At 44.6% G+C, this 24,855-nt stretch overlaps 1 protein-coding gene across 8 annotated transcripts in view; it reads right to left on the minus strand.

Moving 5' to 3' along the window:
* LOC138262021 (ATP-dependent translocase ABCB1-like) overlaps positions 1-24,855 on the minus strand; it is a 920,359-nt gene that overhangs the window by 672,829 nt on the left and 222,675 nt on the right. For all 8 annotated transcript variants that reach the window (XM_069211673.1, XM_069211677.1, XM_069211676.1 and 5 more), the window contains one exon: positions 18,540-18,664. In XM_069211673.1, the coding sequence (XP_069067774.1) occupies positions 18,540-18,664 (125 nt within the window). The remainder of the gene's footprint in view (positions 1-18,539; positions 18,665-24,855) is intronic.

The following is a 24,855-nucleotide window of genomic DNA, read 5'->3' on the forward strand; positions in this document are numbered from 1 at the left end:
GGGTGGTGTACCCTCAGGTGAGGTAGCCAAAAAAGATCCTGATGCATTAGAGAAAGATTCAGTTTAAAGTGACAAAGTGTAAGGGCCTATGGATCAGTGCTCTTTGTGGCAATAAGTTATTAGGAAAGATAGAGACCATCACTCCCTAGTTGTGCCTCCTGGTGCTAGGCATCTTGTGATAGCTAGTTAGGGATTACTATGTGAGACAAAACTCTGAGATTCAAAGTGAAAACAAACATGAGTTATTTTGTTATTGCACTCCGAATGAACAAGACAGGTAGTTAGTTACCTTCGTGCTAAGTGACATCATAGAGGCAGGTCAAGTTACTTCTTTATTAATGTAGCTGGCATCAGACATCAATCCTGCATATCTTCAGATTTATATAATCAGTTTGTACCATTCTAACCTGTATTTATATAGCCAACAGCCATTTCTTAGCATCCCTGTATCACTTCTTTATTAAAGGACCTTCAGGATGGGTCCAATGGGTCATTATTCTACACTTCTCTAATGGCAATATCAATGATGGAAGCTGAGATTGGATTTTATCATTTTTTAAATGTACGGTGTAAGCCCAGTATACAGTGTGTTGTGGAGCAATCAATCTTCAGTGATGGTATTGCAGACAAGGTCTCAGTCACCACCTTCTAGGACATTCCCTTGTCTGCGTTAGGTACATTTACTAAAGATAAAAGGGCACTATGTAGACACCTTTTTGAGGCACCCTATTAAACTCTCCCATTCTGATTGTGTAAATGGGCTACTAATGGCATGCTCCCAATTACCTCATATTTTCTATCTTGCACTATCTCCATCTAGATCAAGGATACACATCAGTACCCCACCTGTAATCCTCTGTTTTTCAAAAGGTTGCCCTAGGACATCTGTCCAACACCTAGGCAGGGAACTTAGCATAGGTCCCAAATTTGGCCCGGTCCAATCTTACATTTTTACTTGGCTTTCCGAAGTTATATGAACATTCACCACATCATACAAATCCCCCATCACCTAACAGCCCCCTTTCAGCCAACTCATCCTCTGGGCTACAAATTTAAGATCCCAAACAGCAGGATATGCCCAGATCTCCATGTCAGACATGAAAGGAGTACCTCCCACAACATATCTACAGACACAGTCCCACACCTGAGACATCAGTGCCACAGATTTGCACAGTCTGAGATTCCCGCTGTAAAGTCAACTGTTACACACCCAACTACCCTGAGGGGCAACAGCCTGCAAGACACACCTTTTCCCTATTAGGATGATCCTCAACAGAGGATTGTCGCGTGGGCTCTCATTATCCTAAATGAGACTATTGGATTTCTAGGTAGCAGGGTCGTTCACGGTGTGGGGGACTGAGTTGGACCCACTTGGAAGTACCTCTGTCACCCTAAACCCGGTTTTGCTCAAGCTAACTAGCAGTGCCTCCTTTCTCCAGATGGGAAGAGATGATTAGGCAGCCGAGCACATGACATCTTTGGAACTTCTCAGGGAAGTCGTGGTCACTCAGATCCAAACCAACTCTCTCATTTACAATATGATCTCATATACAAATGACAAAGGCAGTATAAGTTTTATATAATGTTTCAATAAAACAACTGCATTTTAGATATTAAATGCTCCAAAATGCTACATCATGCATTCACGACACAGCTGCGCTGACGGGAGCACCAACATGGAATCTCGTCGCGGCGAGACAGCCATTGCGGAAGAACAGCAGCAACAGTAAAACCCCAGCCAATAAAGCCAAAGTAATCGGGAAAGCCCCAAAAGTGCTTCCGAAAATAGAGTGAATAGCCAAAGGTATTAAACCGAATATAGAAGAGAAGGTGTGAGCAAAACCAACACCAACAGCTTTGAAAAAATGTGCAATTTCCAGCAGTGCTTGACGCATTAAATATACGTCCCACGAGTTCACCAAAGTGACTCGGAAAGTTAGTATTCAAAAGGGACTGTATTTCCGCCGATGACCTTGCCACCTGAAGTGCGTAGGTCTCGCTAGCAGATGTAAGGGCCACATGCTTTTGAAACAATAGAGCCTTTAGTAGACTCAACTTGTCGAAATTTACCTTGGAAGTAGCAATATGAGGCCAGATGTCCACTACCTCCCTAATTTGAGTGGGAGGAAACAACACATTCCCGCAGCACGTAACGGCCTTGGTGACAACGACTACGTAAACTATTCCGGCACGCATGCTACAACAGGGTTCACTGTTAAGAAGGATGTAACTGCCGTTTGAAAGCACCTGGAAAGTGCTTTTAATTACTGGGACTGGAACTCCCTTCAGATAACAAGCTAAGTTAGCAATCGAGGCATTACATGCCCCGTGCAAGGAAAGCTGTTTACAAACCATGGAATGTCTGACAGAAGTTTTGCATTCGCTACCGCTAAGAAAAACCTCCCTCAAACCATTAATACATCTGTATAAAAAGGGAAGCTCCCACACCTCGTGTATGTAACTGTCTCCCAACCTTTCATATCTACCCACCGGAATGTGCTTTAAACAAGAAGTAAATTGCAGAGTGGATATAGGCATATTAATAACCCCATGAATCAACCACTCAGCTGATGGAATCTCCGCAACCGTAAAAGGCAGTTTCTCCAATTTTTCAATATTTAACATAACATACGTCACTTCCTTTTTAGCCATCAGCTGTTGTTGACGAGTCAAATTAAAGAAAATAAATATCTCCCTGGCACGAATGTGCTGCCACGGAACGCGACCTGCCTTCAAGGTCTGTAGAGTCCAACCCAGCTGCATGATGGACCGCGTTTGACTCTGCCCATGATATAAAGAAGACATATCCGATTTAATAATGTCTATAGCAGAGGAAACGATGTTGTCAATTGTGTAAACACGGTCTGAAAGGGTATGCATCCCATTATCCACAACAGACAAAGCCTTTATCAGATTATCCTTATCAATTTGTCTCAACCGGGCCGCTGCCTCTTGTGAAAGCTTCCAAATCTCATTATATACTTCATATAAAAAACGTTTCTTCAGCGGCATCTTTGGTCCTGACAAAAAATCTTGTAAGTCAGTATCATTAGACAGCAACGTGAGATGTGATTTAACTGCATCCAGCGTGGATGACTTTAACCATTGCTGACAAAGCTTTCCCACGCTGTATGTAGTAATGATATCAGCATGTTCTGGTGATATGTAGCGAGGGTCTGCCCTACTAGTCCTGAACCCCCCCGAAGAGGTGACAAAACGCTGATGACACCTATTAGTGTCCACGGGCCATAATAACCACCCGCCCGGATGTATCAATGAAGTGTTAAGCGTATTCTGGACCCAGTGTGTAAACTCACTAAACGTGGCATTAACGTATCGCTGCCAATTGTTCAATTTGGAAGGGACAGGTATACCAGGCAAATTCAAATCTCCAATCGTTGCTAAGCCCAAACAGCTAGTCTGTTGTACAGTGTCATTGAGGAAACTCATTTGCACAGGGATAATACATGCCCTAAATAATGTGTCCCTGCCTTGCATTTGCCAATTTTTCGTTCCCCAGACACTTTTTAAGTCAACAGTCTTAAACCAATATTCATACCCCTCAACCGAAAGTTTAGATACAAACAAATTTGAATACAGTAATTTAGTATCTGTCAATAACATTTGCTTATTAGCATACGGAGTAACTTTAAAATAGTAAGACTTGGCATCCTGTTGATTATGCCCAGAAAAATATGCAAATTTATCATAATACGTTTCAGAACTCCCCTGTGGAGGAGTCGGGCATTGTTCCCATTGCACATAATCAAATATCAACTTAGGGCTACTCGCTTTATGAATAAGGTGGTGTCCATAGTAATTGTAGCAAAACATGTCACCATGATTATCTCTAAAAAGGTAAGCATCTTCATCATCGTAGACAGTATAATATTGCATTTCTGTCAACATTGAATCTACTGTCTTCACATCCCAATCATCAGAAACAATGCCAGGTATAACAATATCTTTCATTGATAACTTGAGAACATACGGTATTTGAAGCAATTCAGTGGGACCATATATATCAAACATCACTTTATCCCACACTATCCCATCTCTTCGAACAATATGAGACGAAAAATGTGGTTTCAACACCATCTCCACGTGCTCAATGTCAGATCGTACAGGAAGAAAATGACCATGTATTACCAAAAAAAAAGTAACCACAAACCCCAACCACAAGAAAAGAGTCATTACAGCCACAAAAAGCCAAAAATAGTTCCAAGGAAAAACAAAATATGTGTGTTTAAGCCAACACAGCAGCTTATGTGGACCTCGGATTGAAGATAGTGAGGACGAGGAGTCTGACACGGCATCATCAGTGTCTTTGAAGCAGCCAGAGGCAGTTCTTGCAAAAGGTGCAACCGTGAACAAAGAAGCAGATGGTGGTTCTCGCCTTGGTACGCTATAAACCACATGTTCAGAAATATCATTAGAACGCACAGCAACTTGATCAAAAGATTCAAAATTAATTGTCGCCTGTGGAACAATCGCAAGATCAGCTTCCACCCTCCCCAAGCTCGGAGAGGAAACAGCATCTGTGCAAATTCACCTGCAGCGGGACTTCTTCCCCAGTAGCAAAAGGGATTCCGGAACTACTGGGTGTCCCTCTTGGTCTGCTGTACAGAATCGGCCACATGTTGTAACTTGACGTTATCAATGGAAACAAAGCGATTTCCTTTGGCCCCGTGCAGCGGCGCTAAAATTAGAGTTCTTGTGCCGCTAACCCGTAACACAGGGAAGGACCAAATTCTTTCTTTACTGCGACCTTTTCACGCACAAGATCCCCAATCCTGGGTATCCAACCAGTAGGTGTTACTAGCTCATCCTTAATTCCTGTGGAGGTAGCACTTGCTGAAGAGTTATCTTCACGGAATTGTTGCAAATCCTGCGAAACAGTGACACGATCATTTATGTCAAAGGGCGTATCTGCCGTCTCCACACCAGGACCATCTAGATCAGGAACATACATTTGTGTTCTAAACAGGAACTCATATGAAGTACGACCCCCCAGGGACCTTCTAGGCAAGTTATTAAGTGCTCTCTGTACTCCATACAGGTGGGCTAGCCAACTACGACCCGTACCTATAACTCTGGCCATTAAGGATTGCTTTAAATCACGATTTAAACGCTCCACAACAGAATTTCCCTCTGGATGAAATGGAGATGAGAACTGGAGTTAGACCCCCAACGAAGCCATGGTGTCCCTGAATGCCTTAGAGGCAAAAGCAGGGCCCTGGTCCGAATGAAAAGCCACAACTGCAAATGTATCGACAAAGATGCGCAAATCTTTAATAACAGTTCGAGCGTCAGCCGAGCACTGTGGCCAGACCCACACAAATCTGGAGCACGAATCTACAGCAACCAATATATATTTGTATGCACTATCTGGCATCAGCGGACCACAATGATCCAAGTACACACACTGTAAAGGTTTATTTGATATGAGAAGGGGAGTCTGCTGCGGGCATCTAGCCGTGGAAACTTTAATTTGTTGACAGAGGTCACAACAAAGGACATACTGCTTTGTCTCTTTATAGAGACCAGGCCACCAATAACGAGCCTGTAAGAGTGAAATCGTGGCAGCCACACCAGCATGTGCAGATGCTGCCCCCTCATGTGCTGCAGAAATTAATTGAGGTCTCTCAACTTTATCGGGCATTTCACGTACACCAACGCCTGGAATCTTAACAACAGCATTTAGCATACTACCCAAGCAGTAACTACATTTAGAAGGGAATCCTTTAGGAAATGGCGTGCCATCAGCCGTAGCTTTTATGGCAGCTGAAATCTCTGCGTCTGGTTTGGAACTCGAACGAGTCACTGCAGCCACAGTGGCAACTGCCACTGCCGACTTTGTGGCTTCATCAGCCAAAGTATTTCCAGCAACGTGTATTCCAACGCGCTGGTGTCCAAGTGTATGTACAACATGGACTTTAGGAAGCGTTTCCTTCAGATTCGCAACCTTCCCCCACAACAATTTGTGTTTAATGGTGTTGCCTTTAGAATCTCTGAACCCATTCAACCTCCAGTAGTGTAAATAATTATTGAAAGACTGAACACAGTAGTAGGAGTCACAGACCAGCAAGGTTAGTATCGCCGGATCCGAGTGTTCCAAGGCTAACAATAGAGCTTTGAGCTCATTCAACTGTGCCGTACAATCTCCCAAGGTCTGCATATAAGTATGTGGGGGCTGAATACTTCCCCCTCCATAGTTCCGCTCACCACCGCACATGCAGCAGAATACTGTTGTTTAGTCCCAACCGCCGGCTGCGCTGAGCCATCTGTATACATGACCACCTGATACTGGTCAATAGGCAACGTGCCAGCGGGAACTGGGTACTCCATTTCATATTGAAGAAATTCTTGAGTCTGCAGTTTAGGGTCAAATATGTAATCCACATCAGTGGCTGTCAAAGACGTAGCCCATTGTATCCATCGAGGGTGTAAAGCTTTCGAATTAGGAACACTCGCTTTTGTTACAGCCTCCAAGGCTGGAATTGGGGAAACGACAATGATGCGTTGGCCCTGGGCAGGAGGTCTTTCCTTAATCACAGCCATCTGTACAGCAGTGAGTATTTTCTCAGTTTGTGCAAATCGTTGTTCTGCAGCAGAATACAAGTGTGACTTGTACGCTATCAGGACTGTCTCACCCTCATTAAAGGTGACATATGTAAACCCAACGGCACCAGGTATTACCCTGATGACCAGATGCGTTTTATTGTCCCGAGTGTGTAAATGTTTAACAGCTAAGAGATCAGTTTGTAGATCTCGAAGAATATGTGTATGCTCAAATGTCCAAAATCTACTTGAAAAATTTGGACGAATCAACTCGTATAAGGGTTTGATAAGATAAAGGTATTTCTAAGTATGCATAAGCCCTGTACTGTCCAGGGACATTCGCAATAGTATATTCGTGAAAAGTGTTTGTACCCCCATCAACTGCTGGAAAAAGTTCTGTTCTATAGGCTGCATGGGCGTCCACCACAAAAGTGACCGGACCCCCCTAGTTCGTCAAACCATGTGCTAACAGATGTCCCGTGAGCGGTTGGCGCATATTAAGCGCTACATTCACTACTAGAGGATTCACCATTTATGGAAAAATAGCACCTGGGCAGAGAAGGCACACCAAGAACGGGGTTTTCCTTTCAAAGTTCAAGCTTGAACAATCAACCACTAAGCAATAGGATGCTCCTATCCCGTGGCGGCGGAAATCCTCAGCCCCACGGACGTCTCCGCTTACGGAACCGAGGAGTCAATATATATATGAGACCGAGAGAGTCAGCTGGACCCAAAAATTAGAGCCAGACCAATCGTTGGCAGCGCCATGTCACGTGGGCTCTCATTATCCTAAGTGAGACTACTGGATTTCTAGGTAGCAGGGTCGTTCACGGTGTGGGGGACTGAGTCGGACCCACTTGGAAGGACCTCTGTCACCCTAAACCCGGTTTTGCTCTGGCTAACTAGCAGTGCCTCATCTCTCCAGAAGGGAAGAGATGATTAGGCAGCCGAGCGCATGACATCTTTGGAACTTCTCAGGGAAGTCATGGTCACTCAGATCCAAACCAACACTCTCATTTACAATATGATCTCATATACAAATGACAAAGGCAGTATACGTTTTATATAATGTTTTAATAAAACGACTGCATTTTAGATATTAAGGCGTGAGCCGCAATAACCAGAACCATACAACACAGTAGGATTGAAATAGTCACGAGGAGAGTGAAACATCAGAACAACGCTATCATGGTGTTTAACAATTTCTACTCTCTCTCAGCTAGTTCTATTTTGAGCACAGCATGTTAAGCTTCTAACTTGCCTTTCTGTATCCCCTGGGAGACATAAGCCCTCATACCTGAGCAAAGGCCTGTGATCTGGTTCAGCATCTGCAACGAGGCAGTCAGCGTCTAGTTGTGGTTCCCTGGTCGGAATCTACCTCTTGCGTGTATTGGGACAAGGAAGTGTTTTTATAACTAACATGTCAGCATGATCACAAAATGTCCCTACGCAGGAATGCTAAAGACTAAACTCCTACCACGTCTATCAGCAATGTACCAGACTGTATCCTTGACTGAAGCACAGAGTGAACAAGAATGTGTTATGGAGAACTCCAGTGCTGAAGTAGGCTAAACAGTGTGATATGAAATATAAAACAAAACCGTAGAACTGGCTATTTGAAAAATAACAGTACGAAGCTGAATAAAAGCATCTAGAGCAAAGTGCACAGAGGCTCTAAGCTGCGAGCAAATGAATAAAACACATCCAGGGCAAAATGCACAAAGGCCTAAAGCCTGAAGCTAATGCGCAAAGGATACGTAAAACTGACCACACTACAGGGTGACCATAGCCCTCATCCTCCAAGACCTATCAGAAGCCTTCAACATCATCTCCCAGCCCATTATGATCCGACAACACCACAAAGCAGGAATCTAGGGACACCCCTCAAGTGGAGTTGTTCCTTCCTCACCGGAAGAACCTAAACCGTTAACATGCCCCAGGAAACCCAGCCAAAACCTATGCACCACTGTAGACAACTTATCAAAGTCCAAAATTTGGCTCAGTAAAATCTTAAATGTTTGTCTGGCTTCCTGACATGTTATGAATATTTTCCCTTCATACAGATCCCCAACTCCCAACAGCCTTGCTTCAGTCAGCCTCTCACCTGGGCAACAAGACTAAAATCCAGAAAAGCCAGCTAGGTCCAGATCTCCATGTCAGACATGAAAGGAGTACCTCCCACCACATACCTACAGAAACAGTCCCACACCTGAGACATCAGTGCCACAAGATATGGCACAGTCTGAGATTCCTGCTGTAAAATTAAGTGTTCCACACCTAACTACGCTAAGGGGTAACAGCAGCAAGAAGTACCTGTTCCCCATTAGGATGATCCTCAACAGAGGGGAAAATGCAGTCCTCATCCTCTTAGACCAGCAGCCTTCAGTACCATCTCCCACCTCATTCTGATCAACGAAGCAGGCATCGAGGGACATCCTCAAGATGATCTGTTCCTTCTTTATCAGAAGATTCAAAACTGCCAATTACCCCACTGAAACACAGGAACGCATCTGCAAAGTCCCACAAGGCTCCTCCCTCAGACCAATGTTTACCAAAACATGTACATAATTCCACCAGCCGACATGATATGGACTCTCAACGTTATCATGTATGTCAATGACACACAACGGATACTTCCTCTCGGATAAAACACCCAACAGTAGGAACAAGGTCACTACATGTATAACCAAAGTAGCCACCTGGGTGAAAGCCAATTGCCTCCAACTCAACTCGGAAAAGACCAAAGTTCTGATCTTCAGGAGAGAAGCCTTAATATGGGACTCAATTTCATGGCAGGCAGACATTTGTCCCACCCTCACACCTAGCTCACAAGCAAGAAACTACAAAATCAACAAAGACAACAAACTCGACATGGTCATCCAAACCAACGCAGTAGCTGCATCCTGCTTCAAATCCCAGAAGATGTTGAAGAAAATCTTCAATTGGCTACTAGACAGCACCAGGAAAATGATCACCAAAGCCTTTATCACCAGAAGACTAACTAGACTATACATACATAAAACATGTATGTAGAGATAACATACCAGCTCACAAGAAGACTACTGACCATATAAACTACAGCAGGCAGACAAGTCCTCAACCTCCCACACTGAGCCCATATCACACCTAACCTTAGGAAACTCCACTGGCTCCCAATACACAAACAGGCAAACTTCAAACTCCTAACCCACACCTACAAAGCACTTCACAACACAGGTCCTGCCTACCTCAATAGCTGCATTCATTTCCACCAACCGACAACCAAGGGACCAACCAACGTCCCTGCTGGACTCACTAGCACATACCCCATGCATACACAAAAGCAGAGCAGGGGGTTGTGCCTCCTAATACCTTGCTCATAAAGCCTGGAATGACCTCCCACAATGCAGCAGAGCATCCTCCTCTCTTTGTCACGTATGCAAGAAGCTGAATACTTTGTTCTTCGAATAAGCCTACCAGAGCTGACCTCACGCACTGGCTGCTAAGTGTTGCATGGGATAGAATAACATAACATAACATAACATAACATAACATAACATAACATAACATAACATAATACAACATATAACACATAACACACAGCACACAATACACCACACAACAAAACAGTCTGGGAATGACCCTCCTCGAATGTTTAAGTGAAGTTAGTTTAATCTATGGATGTGCGCTATTCCAAATTATTAAAGTAAGCATTGTGTTGATCCGCTGAAAGTCTGACCAGGGCAAAAGACACATCTTGTCCTGAACTTCATGTAAACATCTGGGAAATATGATTATTTTACAAACAGCTACCCTGCCTACAAAGGACAGAGGCAGTTTCCACCGGAAGAGGATAGAGCATAGAGGTTTTTAGCCACGGTGTGGGATATTTGTATCTTTAACTATTTAAAAGAACTGGATTGCCGCACCATCCCCAAGTCTGGTTGCCTCTTCAGCAGTTCATCCACTCAAGCGCACAAGGAGAACAAATCTGTTTTATTTCCAGTTGGTAGTGAACCCTGACATCTGTCTAAAATTCTAGGTAGCTGCAGCAAGCAGGAAACTGAATTGATCAGATCCCTCATATAAAACAGAGTGTCATTGGCGTACATCAAAACCTCCTGTCACCAACCTCCTGTCTTAACTCTGGCCTCAGGAACGTGTATAGCAGTTTAATCTATTGGATCAAACCAGGCCCAAAATTCATTTCTTGCAATACCCCGAACATGTTTTCCCAACAAACTGGTTCAAGGGCATTTTAAAGATCAAGCAATGCCAGGCTGAAGTACATCCGTCCTGGGTGTTTTACCACTTTGCATGTCCCCTAGGGCTGCTCAAAATTCTGTGCTTGTTATAGGTTGATCCAGCTCCTCAAGGAGATCCATCAGCAGTTGAGCCAGTCCTGATGACCTCAAGTGAGCTGTTAGCCTACATTTATCAGGAGTCTCCACCTGAGCATAATTCTTTGTAGCTGTGATTTGAATGCTGTGGTAATGACATCCTGGATCTAGCCAGCATCTTCAGTAATAGAGTTGATACATGTTCTCTTAAGTTCCTTATGAAGGCCAAGCCAGTAGCACACCTGACTTATTTCCTTCCCAATGTACTCTATGTCAGAATATCTGATTGGTATATTTAGCTAATCTGCTAATGGTCTTATTCAGGTGACTTCATATACTCCCCAGAGAGGTGCATTTCTGACAATCTCGGACAGTCTTTGCTTACCACTCCAATTCAAGCTGTCTAGCTACCCCCACTGCTTTAATAGCTTCTCATTAGATGGCCCTCTTTGTAGTTGACTGCCAGTAATTTTCAGAATGTGCACTTAAGATTTGCAGAAAGTGGACAACAAACTCTTTGTCAATTATGCTTGGATCCACAGCCACTAGGTGGTACCCATCACAGATGGAGCCTGAGTACCACATGAGAGTGAACCCAAGAAGGATTTTGCCCATGTAGGTCATCTCAATCCAATCAGGCCATTTCTCATGACTTATGAAAAAAATGGTCTAGTCTAATATAGGAGGCATATGGTGGCGAGTACTACGAGTATATTCTATCTTGAGGGTGTCTGAGCTGCCAGGGATCATCCAGGTGCATTTTTATTAATGACATAGGCACAAGGACCATCTCTCGATGGATGTGTGTCCATCACAGGAACCATAACACAATTAAATTTGCCTGTCCAGACCATAGTAATGCCCAGATGTGGCAATGTTGATTCCAGGATCTCGGGGATGAATGTGATTTCATCTATATTGGGCCCTTACACTTTAAAGAGGCAGAGAGGCACATCATTCAAGACACACAATCGTGAGCTAGTGCCTCTCAGTGTCCTGTCTCATATCACTGATTTTGAAAGGCACCCTTCGATCTGCCCACATTAATACCCTCATGCATGTGAAGAGTGAACTGCAGAGTACCGATGAACCTGGCATTTTATTATTTATAACTAATTTAGTGTGCTTTTGTAGAATATGGTGTGTTTCCAGAAGACACACTATACCAGAAAGCCACTACTTAATATAGGAGAATAGCTACTGTCTTTTATTATAGCTCTTTAATCCCTGGACATTCCAGGTAAGTAGGTTAATATTTTGCATCAAAGGGTGCGATCTCTTCGATCCACACTTGACCCCTCCTAGGATCTGTGAAACACATATTACTGCCTAGAGTATGTACATCATACTATGTCTCTCCAGTTACATGCTTGTCAATGAAATCTTAAACCACCACCCTCCTCCCTCAAACAGTAAATTTAACTTGTTACCAGAGAATATTACTGCGTGGGTCAAACACCTCAATCTAAACACATCCTAATATAAAAGGCAATAACAACATTACCTCAACCAATTTCATGTGGCAAAAAAGATCTTTAAATTCCTGGTCCACTTCACCCCAATCCCGGACAAACCCCTGCAATAAATGTATCCAAATAACATAACATTATCCCAACTAAGCAGGACAAAACCACTTCATACAATCCAAGTGCCTGTCTCCTAGACCCTGAAACCTCATAGTCACTGTGGCGTACAGCAGAGAGCGGGGCAAATCAAAGCAGATGGGATCAATTCATACAACAAGGCTTTGACCTGGTAGTGGTACCTCAAACCTCAGATATTGTTTACTGTGCCTATATATCGGCATATAAAAATAAGTGTTGTGTAATTTTAGCATCACCAAGAAATTGCCTCGAGTTATGAGAGGAATTACTGCCTGCAGATTCACCATTTGGAAGAAGGTGAAATGAACAAATCTGTTCAAAATTTTCAATTCAATAATCGTTCTGTCCCATCGACATTTGAAACCAAGAAGATTCTTGAATCAAAACAAAGTCATCTCTGCTAGTCCGGAACAGAAATTGTAGTTACTTTCTAAAGTAGACTTTTGATCCTGGATATCATTGATTCTCTTCTGTTTAAGAGCCACTGAAGTTGAGTTGACGAAATCAAGAGAAGTGACGGAAGAGACATGAATTCTATGCAATAGCCATTCTGTACAATTGAAGTAACTTATTTGTCGCAAAGAAAGCTTTCCCCGAGCGATGAATTTTGCAATCCTACACCCTACCTGAGCCACCACATAGTCATTCTTTTCGAACTTTCTGTTGAACAGTGAACTGAGGTTGGGATTTTTTTCACAAGGTGGTTCTCCAGCTTATAGCCCAGCCTTGAAAGGGAGGATAAGTCTCCTACAGAACTTGAGAAGCTCTTTCCTGAAAAAAAGATTTTCTCCTAGTTGAAGGCCTGAATGGTTGGAGAACATTCTTTTTTTCTGCAGATTTTTGCACTACGTCATTAAGCTCTTACCCAACAACTTAGGTCCATGAAAAGACAAATGATTTCTAAACACATTGTGAGAATTACAGTTTCCAAAGCTCCAACTAAAGTTGTCTCCTATTGACAAATAAGGCACTACCCACTGTTGCTGATAACCAAAAAGTATGGAAGGATGTATCAGATGGAACTCCATTTTAAAATGACAGTTAGGATCAGACTTCCCCTGAAGACAGTCAAACTGTGTTTAGAAATCATTGAGCAGAGCCTGGGAAGTGTGACCGGCATACCTTGCTATCCTAGTTGTCCCCAAAGGAGGGTTGTCCAAATCTTTCCACTCCTTTTGCAACACATTCTTCATGACATCATGAAATGGTACATCACCAGAACATGATAAGGTATACTGTACAAAAACTCATCTTTGCCCTGCACTGGTGTGTTTCTGAAATTTAGAACTTATCTGTTGTGGTTAAGAAGATCCAAAAGTTGCTGTCCCTGCACATATTTTCATTTTGGACACTAATTTTGGTCCTCGTCTGCTCCAGCAGATACTTTCAGGCAGATACTTTTTGTATTTTTTCCTACAGTTCGGACAGGGCAGCATTAACATCCTCTTTTATTAGAGACTCTAACTCACCTCTAGCCACTGAAATCATATCTTCATCTTCAGTATCTGTGGCAGTGTGGTGCCTCTTTTCAGAGCATTTCAACAGCTCCATCCTGGCTTTAATTAAACTGTCATAACTGACTCTTCTCCCTATCCCAGCTCAGCACATGAGCGGGGAGCTGTCTGCTGAGCGCTGCACAAACAAACATGGTAATATATGAATACAGGGGCCGGAAGTGAAAGCAGTAGGACACTGGGAAGAGAAAGGGAGGGCCAGGTTTATGCTGAATGTACCATATAGGATAAAAGGACTTAAAGGAAGTGCCTGTCAGGGGTGCGGAGCACCTCAAATCGTAAGGATTTGAAGGAGTAAAACAGACAATGAGAAATGACATTGCTATCTCCAATCTATGCTAACAATGTCAATATAAAACAAATGGAGAAAAAAAAAATTGCTGAATTTGCAGCAGCAAAGGCATTAACTTATTAATCGCTCCTCATTCATTTCCCCAATTATCTCAGCAGATAATGGGAGGGTCAATCTCCTTTTAAATACATTGTGGATGTGATGAGCAGTGCTGGAGAGATTTTGCAGCTCTGCTGTGCAGTGCAGGAAAAGCATTATGCTGACTGCACTTTTGAGATACACTGAAAGTTGTTTTTTTCTGCCCAGCAGTGCTTGCTTGTTAAGCTCTGCAGTTTAGATTGAGGAAAGTTTGCTCATGGTGAGATGCCATTCTCTGAGTTTAAAGCTACCCCTTATTGGATGTGAGATGTTCAGAAATCCTGGGTTTATTATCTCATATTGCATTATCATTGTAGAATATGCATCCATTGTTAATGGGACAAATGCATTACTTACAAATATTTGCAAAGTCAATATATATGGCCTATGAACTGAAACTGAAAGTCAAACCTACGGACTTTGTCATTTCTTGCTTATTAATGTTTGATGAGGTATTAAAGGCTAATAGGGGATAATGACATTTGCATATTTGTTATATGTAATTTAATGTATATATCAATATAGATTTCTATATCTTACAAATTTATTTCAGCCCCCAGGGCCATAAAAGTACAACACAGAAACACATACAATAAAAATAAATACGTTAGTAAAAATCATTTAAAAATACAAAGATAAAATATACAATCAAGGAGCAGCATCCGGATGAGTAAGTAAAATGTTTGATCTAAGGATCCACATATCTCTAAGGAATTTAGCAACATAAACAGCTAAAACCTGATGAGAATCATTTAAGAATGCAAATAACAGTGGAATGCCTACGAACACCTAATAACCTACAGGCAGGAGCAAGCCAATTCCGGTGAGGCACTGTATAGGCAGGACAAACAAATAGAGCATGAGGGAGATTTTCGGTATAGGAGTTACATGTTGGACAAGTAAAAGCCCCCCCCCCCGGCAATGCTTTATATGTAAATGACCTCAATGGGAGAGCCCCCACACGAAACTGGAAGTGAGCTTCCTATCTTTGGGGACCAAAATCTTGTCCCAATAAACTTCATATTTGTACACTTCTTTAAAATTGATAAAATCACATGTCAACCTTGAATGGCCCATGCCACACAGCTCATCAGAGTCTACCGGCCTCCAATAAAGCTTCTTTAGAACTCTTTTAGAAGGGAAAAGGGCGGCACTAGGACAATCCCATAGCTCGTACAACCCAATCCGGTATAGTGTTTCTTTGATGTTTCTGAGCCAAGGGACAGTAAGAAAATGGTCAGCTTTCAACACAACATGAAGGGCAGCAACGTAGGGAGCTAACTCCGGAGTGATCCAAAGCCACTTCCAATAAAGGAGTGGGCGCTAGCAAGCTTTAGGCCCGATTCCCCTGACACCCAAGTCCTTGAAAAGAAGGACGGAGCGGAGTACTCTGAGGGAGAGACACATTGGATAAGCCCCATAATTCTGCACCCAAAAGGGCAGAGCCCATGGCTTTAGTTTCATAAACCTGAAGTGCCGGGCGAATAGGTTTTGTGTAGGAGGACACAAACTCCTTAATAAGAATACCTGTGACCTGCTCGTGCTTTAGTGCCACCTTGGCAATGTGAGCCTTCTGAGACATATTCTATGAAATAGATAATCCTACATAGCTAAATGATTTCACCATCTCAAGGTGGGTGCCTTTGAGGACAATATTCCCTTTAAAAGATTTATGCGGGTTGTATGACATCAGTATGGTTTTAGAAGGATTGATCTCCAGGCCCCTAGCGGAATAGAACTCCTCAAAGCGTGCTAGAAGTTTATGCAGTTTTGGGGTCTTGGAGATCAAAAGGGCGTCATCCACAAATAACAAAATGGGAATTTTGGCTGCTTCCAAGGAAGATGCATCTGTTTCTACCCGTGCCAAATATGAGGCGATATAGTTGACACATAATGAAAACAAGGTGGGAGCCAGAACGCAGTCTTGACGTACACCCCTTAACACTGGAATTTTGTTGGTTAGCTGACTTTGATCGCCCCACCTGATGTGAGTAATAGTTGTCCTCATGAAGACGTATAAGAAGAGAGAGAACATGGGGGGCACTGCCATAGCTAAAAGGACCTTCCACAACTTGGCATGGGGTACTAAGTAAAATGCTGACTTCAGGTCTACAAAAGCAGAGTAGAGGTTCCCTCCACCAATTAAAACCATTTTCATGTAAAGGAGCAAGAACCTAAAGACTTGGTCTATGGTAAAGATTTTCCTGCAAAAGCCCGCTTGCAGGGGACTGAGCATATCGAGACCAGACATCCAGTATTGGATCTTACCCAATAGACAGTGACAAAAAACTTTTTGTAGACAATCTAAAAGACTGATAGGCCTATAGTTGGAGGGCAATGACCTAGCACCTTTTTTGTGGATCAGAACAACAGCTGCTCCTTCTCACGAGCCCAGAATAGAAGCCCCGGCAACAACTGTGATGGATATAAGAAGTATATAGCCAGGCCAAACATCAATGTCAGTCAGGAATAAATCAGCTGGAACACCATCAGGGCCAGGTGTACTGCCGCGCTTGACCGCTCCAAGAGAGTGCACAACATCAGAGAGTGTAAACAACTGAGTGGGGGCAGAACTTGGCAATTGACTCATAAGAACAGGAGAAATCCAATGGGACTCTCCAGCTAGAGTGGAGAATTCGACAGAATACAGTTGTCTAAAGTGTTCTTCCCAATCTACTGCAGCAATATTTGTTACTATCTCCATAACAGGTTTATTGGAGCCATTTGCAACCAGGGACCAGAATGTTAAACAGTCTTTTTCTAGCGAGGCATCTTTCAATTGTGCCCACCACCGTTCATCTAGTTCCTGTTTGGCATTGCAAATGGCTGCCTTAAAAGATTTCCTAATCGAATAAAAAGAGATGATATTCCCTGATTTGATGGCTTTAATCAATGACCTACTTAAATCCTGGCATTCCTTTTTAAACCAAAGTTGCTTGCCTTTGGGTCTACCACTCCCAGTTTTGATGCCTACAGAGAAGTGTGCTGCAATCCTCCCAAAGCAAGTGAAATGGAGTGATACCAACTGGTTATTGTAAACTACAGCTACAGCTCCCGCCTTGATACCAGATAGCAGAGAATTGGAAACAGTATTCACGGCACATAAGATGTCTGGACAGGCTACTATCTAGTGCCATTTCAGGTGGCATTTGTCATTAGTCATGCTAAGGTCCACAGGCAAAGTGGTAGACTTACTGGTCACAAGTAAATGATTGCAAAAACCAAGCATTTGTGCTAAGAGCGGGTTGTCGTCACTTTCTGTCCTCACAAGGACCATCATATCAAGAACAAGTGGCTACAATCTCAAATCAACAAGACAAAAGTCAATTCTGCTTGTGTGATTGACTCTATTATATGTGTGACGACTGTCAACATCTGATGTAGTCCTTCCATTGAGGGCCCTAAGCCTAAATTCAATGGTCAAGGCTTTTAGATGGACAGCTGCCTGCGACCACTTGCTAACAGGTGGATAATCCAGAAAGGGAATGGACCACACTTGGTCCTCCTCATGAGTGATGCGGAGGTCGTCCCAATCAAGAGGTTCAAAGGTGGTATTAAAATCACCTTTCACAATAAAGTTGTAATGCTGAGGACACTGCCTCAGAAATGTTTCTAATGTGAGTAGAGTGCGATAAGCCATGTCCCCCCCACTTCCTCTTGCATAGACAAATTGCAACACAATGCCTAATATATATGGGGAATCAATATAAAGCTGTTGAATTCTACAATTTAGAGTTAATTTGACCCAGATGGTTAAACCCTCAGAGGGTCTACCCCTCTGACTAGGGAGTACTGTGATTCATGGTTCTTGTATATTTATAGAGATACAGACCTGATTAATATAACTCCCTGGAGAGAGCTGGACCCTGTTGCCACACAGGGTGGCAAAAACTAAAATAGTTTGACCATAAATACGGCATATTTGATTTATTATAATGTTATCTTTTGTGTACAAAAGTATGTAGAGTGTTACCATTATGATTTAGACTGCTTGAAAAGTCTGTTTGTACACTATAATTTGCATGAGCCTTGAAACAATTGATAATATGTTCAGAAACTATCCCTTTCCAGCACCTTGAAACTGTATTATGAGTTGAAAAACAAAGCTTACCTTGCCAATGCTTTTTTCTGTCCATTGAAGGCAACAACAGTCCTTATTGCAGACAGAACTTCTTCTGCCACAGCTCCTGATTTTGCAGAAGCAGATATTTCCTTAGCGGCCAATGATCCGAGGAGCTGTGAAAGAATGTATATATGAATTTAGGTTAAAACAAACTCTCACACTCAATGCCGTCTCAGTATGTGTTCTGGGAAGTGTTTAATTCCCTTTTCTCTTTTCTATTTTTCAGCTTCTTTTTTTGTGGACACGGATGAGGGAGGGTTTAGCCTTCTGCACATGGGGGAAGCAGAAGGTATGGTAGGAACATTGGTGAGTACACAGACCAGGCTTTGACGTATGCTGTTAAGCTCACATTGGCGTATTTAGGGGCTCCCTGTAACCATCACTCGTATGATGCCAGTCCTGTACGTCGTACCAAAACCTTTGTAATTTGTGCACAAATGTCCTCACTATCCCTTGAACTACCAATAAAAAGAGTTAAACTAAAAATAAACAAACAAATAAATCATACATTGCATTGATGTAAGCATGGAATCATATCAAGGTATTGCTCCTGTTAGGAGGGGGCAAAATAAATAGCTGCTCCCCGCAGGAGGGAGCAATGATGGCTCCTGCTGAGACTCCACTCGTGACTTTCATCATTAAGCATGGTGGGTGTCCTGGGTGGGCCCCAGGGCACCCACCATAAAAAAAAATGTGGGCCCCCAGGGGATGGGGTCACTTGGACAATAAAAGGCCTGGCAAAGGGGCTGTGTGCCCCCCCTCCCCATCAAAATAGATGCAGCCATGGGGGATGGGATCACTAGGGCCTGATGAGGCTTGAGGAAGAGGGCCACACAGCTCCCTCCCCTTTAATAATAAAAGGCCTGGGCAATGGGGTCCCTGGGGCCTCATGAGGCTCTAGGAGGGAGGCCATGCAGCCCTCCTCATCTTTAAAAATATATATGGCCCTGGGTGATAGGGTCCCCAGGTTAATATTGGATCCAGGCAGGGTAGCAACATGGCACAACTCCCCTTTTAAAAAAAGTGGACTGTGGTCGCAATAGTCTATAAGGGCTCCTGGTGGGGGCTGCAAAGCCCATTTTCCTTTCATTATATTTAGTCCACAGGGATGGGGTCCCTGGGTCCTAATTAGGCCATGCACAACTGAAGGCCCTGCAAGGTCATTTTCCCTTAGATACATCTTTCAGGCCTTGTCATCATTGACTATCACAGGAAAAGGAAAGGAATCAGTGAATTGTGGCACAAAGGGAAAAACTGGATTCCACAGCTACATGCAAGGGGTTTGCTGCAGGTCCTGGTCACAGTAAATGTGGCAAGCTCAGGACATCAACTATCCTGATAGTGGTGCACCCAAACTGCAGGTAATTGTGGATGAGGGGCTGTCCCCTTCTACTCAGGGCCAGCGCTCTCACAGGGACTTGCAAGACTGATTTGAGCCTCACAACGAGTGTCCGTTAGTAGTGCATCATTGACGGAATGTCCTGAAGGAAGCTGCCATGCTCCAGGTGGTTAGGTTTTGCATTAGCTCTGCAAATACGCGCAGGCCTCGTTGACATGATTTGCTTCAACTGTGGTTTTGCTGAACAAATTACTACTTATTAGTAGCAGCAGGGAAGTGTCTCAGCTTTACAGACCTTCTAGCTGCACTGGCACCATTCTTGACTGTCCAGTACTGTGCTGGTCTCACCCTGAAAGACCACACTCCTATGGTGGCCACCTTGCCTGAGGCCAAGCTCTGTACCTTTTAAATTTTTCACAACTATGTTTACTGTGTGCAACAGAAGTAGGAGGAAATGTGTACTTACAAGACTGTGTGTAAATAAGTGAGATATGTTCAAATATTTTCTCAAATTCAATAGTGTATTATAGAAAAAGACACTCCTATTTTGCTCTGGGGGACGAACTGCTACCATGCGTTTACCATCCCTACACCAAAAACACCATTAAGCTATGTAAAATGGTAAACCTTTTCCATATTTACAGACAATCACTCAAAAATTCAAAAGTTGATGTAAAGTAGGGGTGGGCGTACCTCGAGGAGTTTCACTCGGCAGTATTTTGTGGAATTATCTAAAATTCCATTAGATTTTGCAGAGTTTCGGAAGCGGTGGAATTCTGTACATTGTGCTGCTCACGCTGATTTTTAGTGCCGTGTGCTTGTCCCGATCTGTTCAATTGGTGTGAATGGCAACACGAGGTGCACCAGAGAGTGCTACTTCTTTCTGCCACTCAACAAGATTTTCTACTGGAGCAGCAGCTTTCTCAATGCTAACGGCAGCTTTCTCAACTAGAGAGTAGTGACCTACTGTAACTGCCCGCGTTGAGAAATCTCTCCAGGAGGTGGTCTAGCGCTTAATTTTCTCTCACATGCTTGCCAACTTAACGTTGGCGAGCCACATGCGAGAAAAACTCTGCCACATGGAGGTTGGCAGAGTTTTTTTGGAACGCCTTGCTTGTTATAGGGAATGTAAAAAATAACGCGATGTAGACAATATGAAATACAAAAATATTGCACAACATCAGGCCCAAGCAGAAACCTCACAGCTGTTTATAGTAAAAGAACAGTTTAGGCCCAACTCACACACTGATACAAACAAGGTGAAAAGTTTAGCTAAGAATGTTGTGGGATAGGAAACTTGAAAGGGTTTTAAGTTAACAGCTAACTCATGTCTAACTGACCCAAAAGCATTTATGATATCAGCACGCAAGTACCCCAGCACACACTCTGGGGGTCATTCTGACCCTGGCGGCCGGTGGCCGCCAGGGCCACCGACCACGGGAGCACCGCCAACAGGCTGGCGGTGCTCCCACGAGCATTCTGACCGCAGCGGTTCAGTCGCGGTCAGAAGCGGAAAGTCGGCGGTCTCCCGCCGACTTTCCGCTGCTCGGGGGAATCCTCCATGGCGGCGGAGCGCGCTCCGCCGCCATGAGGATTCAGACACCCCCTACCGCAATCCTGTTCATGGCGGCAAACACGGCATGAACAGGATGGCGGTAGGGGGTGCCGCAGGGCCCCTGGGGGCCCCTGCAGTGCCCATGCCAATGGCATGGGCACTGCAGGGGCCCCCGTAAGAGGGCCCCAAAAAGTATTTCAGTGTCTACTTTGCATACACTGAAATACGCGACGGGTGCAACTGCACCCGTCGCACCCCTGCAACTACGCCGGCTCAATTCTGAGCTGGCGTCCTCGTTGCAGGGGCATTTCCTCTGGGCCGGCGGGCGCTCTTTTGGAGAGCACCCGCCGGCCCAGAGGAAATGTGTGAATGGCCGCCGCGGTCTTTTGACCGCAGTGCGGTCATTTGGCGGCGGGACTATGGCGGACGGCCTCCGCCGTCCGCCATAGTCAGAATCAGGCCCTCTGTGCCTTCAAACAAATTGTAGCCTGATTAGGCAATAGGTTCATAATTGAATTAGCCCAGAGCACACAGGTGCTTGATTAAAAAATGGGTGCAGAAAATAAACTTAATTCTGAGCACACAGAGGCCTCAGGTACACAATGCTGCCAGTACACAATCTAAGGAGCTTATATCTACTATGAAGCCCCCATGCATTCTTAGATCAATGATGCCCTGTCATAAAGCATTGTTTGAAGTATAGTAAAGAATGTGTAATGGGTTGATTAAGGAATTCAGGGTTATGGGGTCACACGTCTTTACCTGTTTTTCCATCTTGAATCTGTAACTTGCAAATTACTTATTATTTAATATATTGTTAGACCGGACAGCCTTAGGGTGGTCACCCTTAACTTTTTGCCTGCCTCCCTCCACTTTTTGGACACTGTTTTTGCTGCCTTTTAGACTCTGCTCACTTTACCACTGCTAACCAGTGCTAAAGTGCATATGCTCTCTCCCTTAAAAAAATAGTAACCTTGAATCATACCTGATTGGACTGTTTAATTTACTTATAAGTCCCTAGTAATGTGCACTCTATGTGCATAGGGCCTGTAGATTAAATGCTACTAGTGGGCCTGCAGCACTGGTTGTGCCACCCACTTAAGTAGCCCCTTTTCCTTGTCTCAGGCCTGCCATTGCAAGGCCTGTGGGTGCAGTTTCACTGTCACCTCGACTTGGCATTTAAAAGTACTTGCCAAGCCTAAACCTCCCCTTTCTCCACATGTAAGTCACCTCTAATGTGTGCCCTAGGTAACCCCTAGAGCAGGGTGCTGTGTGGGTGAAAGGCAGGACATGTACCTGTGTAGTTTACATGTCCTGGTAGTGTAAAACTCCTAAATTCATTTTTGCACTACTGTGAGGCCTGCTCCCTACATAGGCTAACATTGGGGCTGCCCTCATACAGTAGTGGAGTGGTAGCTGCTGATCTGAAAGGAGTAGGAAGGTCATATTTAGTATGGCCAGAATGGTAATATAAAGTCCTGCTGACTGGTGAAGTTGGATTTAATATTACTATTCTAGTAATGCCACTTTTAGAAAATGAGCATTTCTTTGCACTTAAATCTTTCCGTGCCTTACAATCCACGTCTAGCTGGGCTTAGTTGACAGCTCCTTGTGCATTCACTCAGACACACCCCAAACGCAGGGTACTCAGCCTCACTTGCATACATCTGCATTTTGAATGGGTCTTCCTGGGCTGGGAGGGTGGAGGGCCTGCTCTCACACAAAGGACTGCCACACCCCCTACTGGGACCCTAGTAGACAGGATTGAACTGAAAGGGGACCTGGTGCACTTCTTAGCCACTCTTTTAAGTCTCCCCCACTTCAAAGGCACATTTGGGTATAAAACAGGGCCTCTGCCCTACCTCATCAGACACTTGTTGGAGAAGAAACCTGAACCAGAACCTGCATCCTGCCAAGAAGAACTGCCTGGCTGCCTAAAGGACTCACCTGACTGCTTTCTACAAGGGACTGCTGCCTTGCTGTTGCCCTGCTGCCTTGCTGAACTCTTGTCTGGCTGTAAAAGTGCTCTCCACGGGCTTGGATAGAGCTTGCCTCCTGTTCCCTGAAGTCTCAGGACCAAAAAGACTTCTCTTTTTCACTTGGACGCTTCGTGCAGTGACATTTTCGGCGCACAGCTTGTTCCGCAGCAAGAAAAACGGCGCACACCGACGCTGATGGACACAACGCCTTCAGGACAACCGGAACTTCAACGCACGGCCTCGCATGGACAACGCCGCCCGACCTCCAGAGGAGAAATCGACGCGACGCCTGCCGTGAGAGCGAAACTTCGACGCACAGCCCCGCAGAATGACGCGCAGCCGGTAAACAAGCAAGAGAATCCACGCACAGAGCCGGGACATCTGGTAATCCCCGCGATCCACAGAAAGAGACTGTCCGCGCGCCGGAAAACTACGCACAACTTCTCGGCGTGAAAAATAACGACGCAAGTCTGTGTGTGCTGGGGAGAAATCGACGCACACACCCTTTTTCCACGTATCTCTTCTTCTGTGGCCCTCTGAGGAGATTTTCCACTCCAAACCAGGTACTTTGTGCTTGAGAGAGACTTTGTTTGCTTTTTAAAGACTTAAGACACTTTGGCGGTCATTCTGACCTTGGCGGACGGCGGAGGCCGTCCGCCAAGGTACCGCCGTCAGAACACCGCACCGCGGTCGAAAGACCGCGGCGGTGATTCTGACATTTGCCCTGGGCTGGCGGGCGGCCGCCAAAAGACCGCCCGCCAGCCCAGGGCAAATCAACCTTCCTACTAGGATGCCGGCTCAGAATTGAGCCGGCGGAGTGGGAAGGTGCGACGGGTGCAGTTGCACCCGTCGCGTATTTCAGTGTCTGCTAGGCAGACACTGAAATACTTTTTGGGGCCCTCTTACGGGGGCCCCTGCCGTGCCCATGCCATTGGCATGGGCACGGCAGGGGCCCCCAGGGGCCCCGCGGCACCCCCTACCGCCATCCTGTTCATGGCGGGCGAACCGCCATGAACAGGATGGCGGTAGGGGGTGTCAAAATCCCCATGGCGGCGGAGCGCGCTCCGCCGCCATGGAGGACTCTGACGGGCAGCGGAAAGTCAGCGGTACACCGCCGACTTTCCGCTTCTGACCGCGGCTGAACCGCCGCGGTCAGAATGCCCAGCGGTGCACCGCCAGCCTGTTGGCGGTGCAACCGCGGTCAGTCGCCCTGGCGGTTTTTACCGCCAGGGTTAGAATGACCACCTTTATATCACTTTTCAGTGATATCTCTACAAATTCACATTGCAACTTTATTCGTTTTGACCTACAATTATCCTGATAAATATTATATATTTTTCTAAACACTGTGTGGTGTATTTTTGTGGTGCTATATTGTGGTATTGTATGATTTATTGCACAAATACTTTACACATTGCCTTCTAAGTTAAG

The sequence above is a fragment of the Pleurodeles waltl genome, chromosome 10 (genome assembly GCF_031143425.1).
Source record: "Pleurodeles waltl isolate 20211129_DDA chromosome 10, aPleWal1.hap1.20221129, whole genome shotgun sequence".
Classification (NCBI taxonomy): domain Eukaryota; kingdom Metazoa; phylum Chordata; class Amphibia; order Caudata; family Salamandridae; genus Pleurodeles; species Pleurodeles waltl.